The 7,017-nt window shown below is 39.6% G+C and overlaps 2 protein-coding genes across 2 annotated transcripts; one reads left to right on the forward strand and one right to left on the reverse strand.

Moving 5' to 3' along the window:
- The first annotated feature begins 258 nt into the window (after positions 1-258).
- Positions 259-3,982, forward strand: ebna1bp2 (EBNA1 binding protein 2). The gene is made up of 9 exons (XM_023394492.1): positions 259-442; positions 762-845; positions 996-1,168; positions 1,673-1,796; positions 2,083-2,172; positions 2,431-2,506; positions 2,714-2,801; positions 2,912-3,083; positions 3,204-3,982. The coding sequence occupies exons 1-9, from the start codon at positions 347-349 to the stop codon at positions 3,249-3,251; spliced, it is 951 nt and encodes a 316-aa protein (XP_023250260.1). The 5' UTR covers positions 259-346; the 3' UTR covers positions 3,252-3,982.
- Positions 3,983-4,015: 33 nt separating this feature from the next.
- On the reverse strand, positions 4,016-6,004 carry cfap144 (cilia and flagella associated protein 144). The gene is made up of 4 exons (XM_023394493.2): positions 5,815-6,004; positions 5,200-5,259; positions 4,916-5,019; positions 4,016-4,111 (listed from the first exon to the last, which is right to left on the reverse strand). The coding sequence occupies exons 1-4, from the start codon at positions 5,933-5,935 to the stop codon at positions 4,016-4,018; spliced, it is 381 nt and encodes a 126-aa protein (XP_023250261.1). The 5' UTR covers positions 5,936-6,004.
- Positions 6,005-7,017: the final 1,013 nt, after the last annotated feature.

Genomic DNA, 7,017 nt, shown 5'->3' on the forward strand with positions numbered 1-7,017 from the left:
CGCAAAGTATATCATAATATCAATAATAATCAATAATGAAACATGATGAGTGAAAAGGGGAATTTAAACAAAAACCTAACATACGACATTTTCGTTCACTTTTCAAATTATTAGAGAATATATGTATATGCTCATTAACGCCAACGTATTTGCCCGTGTCAGTTTTTTTCTTTAACACGTAGGAACTCTTGTTCTTGAACAGGATTTCAGTCGGCGGACTGTGTTGGTAGGACATTCAGTATTGTCACTTCCTCCCCACGTGAGTCGCTCCGGACATGTGAGAAGCAGTGCGTCCACAGAGGATTTGTTCACGGTTAGAGCCCACAGGTTCACTTATTCTCATCTTATGGTTATCGATACCAGGAGCATGGAGTCGGTAGAGGAGGAGGCGCAGCTCGGCCAGGACTCAGAGGAGGAAAACAGTGAACTCTCAGACGATGAGGTGAGTTTTTTTCCTGTGGACGGAGGTTGGTTTGAAACATCTCCATTCGTCCTGCTCAAAGATTAGTCGCATATACTGGCCTGTAGACCTTAGTCCTGTAAAAGAGACCGCGCTGGACGCTGTGAAGTGTCTCACTGATACACGGTTATACGAAAGAGATGAAGAGATGTAGCGTGTTAATGTTGTAAAATGGCCTTATTCTGTGTTTTTGTTTAGTTTCACATGCTGTGAATGTGTTTCTACACCTGTCAGTAAGTGTGTTTTATTGAAATATAAGATATGAGATTGAATATAGTTAATCCATTTTTGTTGTCTTTAGCTTCAGGAAGCCTTCACTAAAGGGTTGTTGAAACCAGGGATGAACGTTCTGGTGGATAAACCCAAAAAGTTTGTCAACAATGTGGTAAGAAAATCAACAGCACGAAGCACCAAATGCTAAAATACTTGTCCAGCACTTCTATGAGTAGTGAGATATGGCGTAGTAAGTATTAGTGTTATTTAACATACGTGGACATGCTGTAATACACCATTTTACACGTGTGTTGTGATGCAGGAGGGTTTGAAACAGTGCCTTGCAGACTTCCGTAGAGACCTTCCCTGGGTGGAGAGGTTGGATATGACCAACTTACCGGCTGAAGACATTATTTCCAAGGCTGAAGGAAAAGTTCCTAGTTCAGCCAACGGAGAAATCAACGCGGACGATGATTTCCAGAGGGAGATGTTCTTGTAAGGGCCCATAACTTGATGTGCAATTTGTTAAGTTTTAAGCCATTTAACAGATTGACTTTCACAAATATCTAACTCTTGTTTGTCCACTAAGTATCTGTCCTGGGGCTTTTGATTGTGTTATGGAAATATCAATGTTTGAATTTTCCTTCAGCGACTTCTCATCCATGTTGGCTCAAACGTTGATATTGAAAGTTTATTCTTCAACTTCTCAACTAACACTTTTGAGTCATGTGTAATTGTTGTCTGTATCACGTCGTGGATATTCAAATAAGCATCAAACTGTAATTTAGTTAATTCTTTTAGTATATCCCAAACTTTCAAATGCTACAGTGTGTTTCTATGTATTTGTAACAATCAATATCACAAGATCAGTTTGCACCTTTCAGCCTGGAAAATACAAATGAGACTAAAACTAACATTCTGCTTGATCGTAATTAAAAAAATGTACGTCTTAACACTGCTACAGATAAATCTTTATGTTCTATGTTTGTCATCTTACAGCTACCGCCAAGCTCAAGCCACTGTCCTGGAGGCATTGCCCCTCTTAAACAAGTATGACATTGCCACCAAGAGGCCTGACGATTACTTTGCAGAGATGGCCAAGTCAGATCAGCACATGCAGAAGGTGAGCAGAGTCTTCATGGCAACAGTTGACACGGATGCAGGTTTAGATTAAACAAGTTCAAAGCTCGTGATTCATTTCATGACTCGTCTTCATATCATTGTATTTAATAACAATTCACAAGAGCCTGGTTGTTTGAGGGATATGTGTCTGTTTGCAGTTTGTTAAATCAAAAAAATGAAACCTAACTCTATTTATTCATGTGGAACTCAGCACCATTGCTCCATCTCGCCACCGAGCTTGAATCCAAATACTGACAAACATAAAAGTTGTCTCTTCCTTTGTCCAGATCAGGAAAAAGCTCATCTCAAAGCAGATGATACTGGAGAAGTCAGAGAAGGCCAAGAAACTGCGTGAGCAAAGGAAGTTTGGCAAAAAGGTTGGTCCCTGTTTTTAAGGTTACTACTAAAGGTCTTGCTCAGGGAGTCCAGTATTTAAAATAACCTTTTTTACATGTAGGATAAAGTTGCCCATGTATGCAAAGTAGACGCCTTTACACTGTATGTCATTGTTGTGTAATGATAATGGAGCGTATACAAAGATGAGATGCAGACTCCTTTCTTTATGGTGTGTCACCGTAGAACGAGCCAGATTTCCTGGTTTGGTGTTTGGAGTTAACATAAATGTTGTGTGTCAGGTCCAAGTAGAAGTGATCCAGAAGAGGCAGAGAGAGAAGAAGGCAATGATGTCTGCTGTGAAAAAATACCAGAAAGGTGGGTTTTTAGCAGTGATTTAATTCCTCCTTTAATTCATTTATGATATTCACAGCACACAGTGAAGAAGCTATTGTAAAGTTTTGATGGGAAGGGAAATGCTCTTTACTTGCTTCCCTAAAATGTAATTCTTATTTATTTATTTTTTTTTAGACTGTTTTCAAATTGAGTCTGAGGTTTAACATTTCTGATCATACCCACTCCCAGGAATGACTGACAAACTGGATTTCCTGGAAGGAGACAAGAAGGCTGGTAAAGACTCTTCTCAGGTCTCCAAGAAAGCGCAGAACAAGGGGTAAGAACGTCCCACTGGAGCTGTGCATGTTGCAGTTATAAATATCAAGCTTAATATTCTCAACTCCTGAAGTTTCACAAAAAGCTAAAATTTCACTGTTATTTTCACAGGGCGAATGCCAAGAGAAAGTTCAAGGACCAGAAGTTTGGCTTTGGAGGCAAGAAGAGCGGAAAGAAGTGGAACACCAAAGAGAGCTTCAACGATGTTTCCAGTTTCCGCGCCAAGGTGGCTCATGCAAAAGGCGGCAAGGGAGGGAAGAAAGGCAAAGGAGGAAAACAAAATGTGAGTCATACACACATAAAACAGTCTTGGCTGATTTACTAAATGTAGAAATTTTGTCAAAGGAAATAATATAGTCACTGGGAAAACAGTTATATTTTATTTATTTTTTTCCACTTTCAGAAACGCCCAGGCAAGTCCGTACGCAAGAAGATGAAGGGTCGCTCGTAAAAACCAACATGCTGGTCAACAGACTTGATTAAGACTTGCTTCTAGGCAGGATTTCCCACACCTGCTCCCCAATCTCTCCTCAGTACACCTCAAGAGAGACTTTTTGTACAATATGCCGTCTGTAAAATGCGTCTGGATTGATACGGAGGCCTCTATGAACCCCATTCAAGCCACAGAGAGAGAGAGAGAGAGAGATGTCCTGCCATTTACTGCTAAGGAAAGCTGTTCAAAAGACGTGGCTGGTGAAGGAAAGGCAAGACTGGACTGCATAGAAATACCCAAAATATAAAGTTCTTTTTCCACATGCAATTTCCGTAAGGCTTGTGAAGAAAAAGAGAATTTGAACGTGAAGAAGTTTTTATTGTTTGTGGCCCTTGTTGTCTCAGTATATACCTGTCAGACAAGGTGGAATTAAAGCCACTTCCTGCTATTACAGCAGAGTTTTTTCAGAGTTTGGTGTATTCAGTTTCATTTTTTCTAACTCAGCTCCTTGACTCGCTCTCATGTGATATGACATTTTATAATATTGAGCAGCTGTCAGCATTGACCTTTCCCATTCATTAATACGATTAGTATGTGATGGGCGAGTGTGCTTTGTATAGACCTGTGAGAATGTTTCTCCTTCAAGTGTTTTTCTAAGTTTGCAAAGATGAAAATGTAAAAAGACAACCTCTGGTGCTGACACCCTTATGTTTGTATGATAAACAATTAAATCTGAACATAGGTGTTCACTTTCTGGAGATCTCCATTCTGTATTTTATGGTCTAATTTGATGATCGCTGGGCAGATTCTTGGTGTTTGGTGACGTCTGTGCTGAAGCGGTAGAAATTGAATCTCTCGTCCTTGCGGTTTGATGGAATCTGGGGGAAAAAGTGGTCAGATTTAATATTTGATCAGGATCAAAGTTGGATTTAAAATGACGAAAGACCAGAGAACAGCTTAATGCTTCTGTGGTTCCTTTGGGTTCAATTGATACAAAAATCCTTTTACAACTTTCAAAACTAGCTGCCACAAACTGTAAAACTCAATTTTGGCGAGGGCTTGAACTGAGGGAATTGTCTTGGATGTCAGTTTTTTGAGGGGATCACACTATTTACGACTCTGAAATAGAATCAGTGCTCTGTTGTTCACACGCCTGTTCACTGCAAGACTCATTGAAGACAGGTTTATTACAGTTAAAGGTCCCAGTTGTATCAGTTTTGGTACCTAAATCTAGCTTTCCAAAGCTATTTACTGTGATGTATTGTTGGTACCAAATTGTGTTACCATGCATAAATCTGTGCACATGGATCCATTCCACTGCCAAACAAAACCCCTTAAAATATGAAGTTAATTTTAAAACTTCTACCTTCTTTCTGGGGTGACAGTGAAAACTCATGGGATACTAAAACTTTAAGATTTTTCACATTTTACACTAACTTGGAGAACCTATTTTTTGAAAGGCCTCATAAAGGAACATTTTTTTAGACTTTATTTTTAGGTAGGATCGGGTTCATAATTCTACTTTTTAAAAAAATTTTTATAGCACAATTCAGAGAGAGAAGAATGTGTATTAAAATTCATGTCCTCCAGCTAAAGTACAGGCTCTCTGCTCTCTATGAAACCCTGACAGCCTGTAGTTTGGTTATTTGCTTTAAGAAACTGTCAAAGCATGTCTTCCTCACCAGTGGAGTTGACATCCATCCTATCTCCTGACTCTCAGTCAGTGGCATTGTGTACTTCTTGGTGGGCTCCTGGCGGGCTTTGTGGAAGGCTTCAATGAAGTCCGCTGGAAAAGAGAGACGTACACACAACCACAATCGTGACACAAGTTCGGCTTCACCCTGTTTGGGATCACAGGGGTCTGGAGTAAAATGATGGTGTCTTTAACTGGTGTTCATCAGATTATAGAAGAAAAAAAGGGGGGGGGGTTGTTTTTTTAGTTTCAAGGGATTCAATGTAAACTTACAGTTCTCTGCAATCACCTCTGGTGGTTTCCTGCACAAGGGTTTGTCTGGCAGGACATGCACTGAAAGGTAAAGGGGACACATTGTGACAAAAGGCAATATTGTGCTGCTTCTTTCACAACTATTTTGTGTTGTGTTACTTTGATGTGTTTCACTTTTTTTAAGCAAGGAGCTTCCGATTGTCTTTATACTTGCAATCTTTTGTCCTCATTTGGATCACAAGTAGAGCCTTTAATGGACACACCATTGAACAGTTTCTAGAAAAGAAACAGTGCCGATGAAAATTTCTCTGAGGTCCGTGTATCATCTAAAGTAACGGTGTTTCACACACAGGCCCGAGCTCCACAGACTAAATCAAACTGAAATTTTCTGCCCCACTTGTCCAGTGTAAGTCTCTTAAACACACTCAATTACGCAGTGGTTGCGAAAGGTTTTGTGAGAGAAAATAAGGCTTTTGAGGAAATGATAGGATTCATGCCTCTACCGCTGAAAAGGAATTCAGTCTACTAGATACATTTGTTTTTCCATGTGAGCACACAGTCTTTTTTAGAGCTATTTACACTATATCTGTACAGACTCAAAGGAAAAGGGGGTGAAGGACAGTCTAGCTTTCTTACACTTCCTGTGTGGATTGATGCTGAACTCCGTGTGAAGTTTCTGGTGTCTTTGCTCCTTCCGTATCGTCTCAACGTGAATTGCGTTTTGATGGACAAAATCATGTTTCTCGTTTCCTGCCATGTTGGAAAATAGAAAAATCTTCCAGCGACGTGCAGGGGTTTGTAGCTGATTTCTGCTGCGCGTTACCTAGCAACGGTAAACACACGCTGACGCTGCAGGAGTGGGACTCGACCACACGATGGCGCCACGCGCTCAGATTTGGTCATAGTGGGTGAACACAACAGCCACTTGTACGTCTATGATAGTACAGTAATAATTATACTGTGTACAGATGACATCATAAAGCCAATAACACACCAGCTGATTCTAACTAAAACTATAATATTTACCCATCTTCCGTTATTGAACTAATCAGTTAATCAAAAGATGGTTGCAGCTTATTTTATAATAGTAATAATGATACACCAACATTTTTCATTTGTTGTATTTTTCAGTGTAAGTCTACTTTTCTGTGTTATTGCTATTCCTAAGTCCTTCTCAAAAATATCCAATAAGTTCATAAAGATCATTACAACAACTTGAAACCTCCACTCAGCAGGAACACTAGACTCCAGAAACATGAAAATTACCATTTTTTATTATTGCTACAGAGCAGCCCCAAACTCACACTAAAATATTTATTAATCCATTGCAAAATTTAAGTTTTGGGCAAAATCACATATTTGGCTGACCAGGAAAAAACAAAACATTCATGCCATTTTCTATACTTGAATGGATTGTCTTGACAAGGATTCAGAGTGAAATCTGGGTGTAGCAGATTGCCCACAGAAACTGAAGGAGAAGAAAATTATTAGCCATGACAATATTCTGTCTATTTCTTTAACTTTGCTTTATAGTAAATATGTTCTGGTGTACAGATAACAATAAATTCAGTATTAGATCTAGAAATTCTGCAACTTAAAGTTTTCCTACTTTGGACAATAGAATTTCTCATCAACAGATCTTGGGCTCGTCTGGTCTCTCAGAGCTTTGCAGTCTTCCCTCCGACTAGCAGAGGCCATTTGTTCACCCCAGTACTTGCTGTATTTCCTTCAGAGCACCACTGCTCTCTGCCATGTTGAAAATGTTTGCCTGGAGCAAACAAACCCATCAAAATGTAGCAGTGGATGAACGAATCTGTCCATACTGTGTGAAAATGTAGC

The sequence above is a fragment of the Seriola lalandi genome, unplaced genomic scaffold, assembly GCF_002814215.2.
Source record: "Seriola lalandi dorsalis isolate HSWRI2012SDOR001 ecotype SW California unplaced genomic scaffold, Sedor1 jcf7180002054949, whole genome shotgun sequence".
In the NCBI taxonomy this organism is placed as follows: Eukaryota; Metazoa; Chordata; class Actinopteri; order Carangiformes; family Carangidae; genus Seriola; species Seriola lalandi.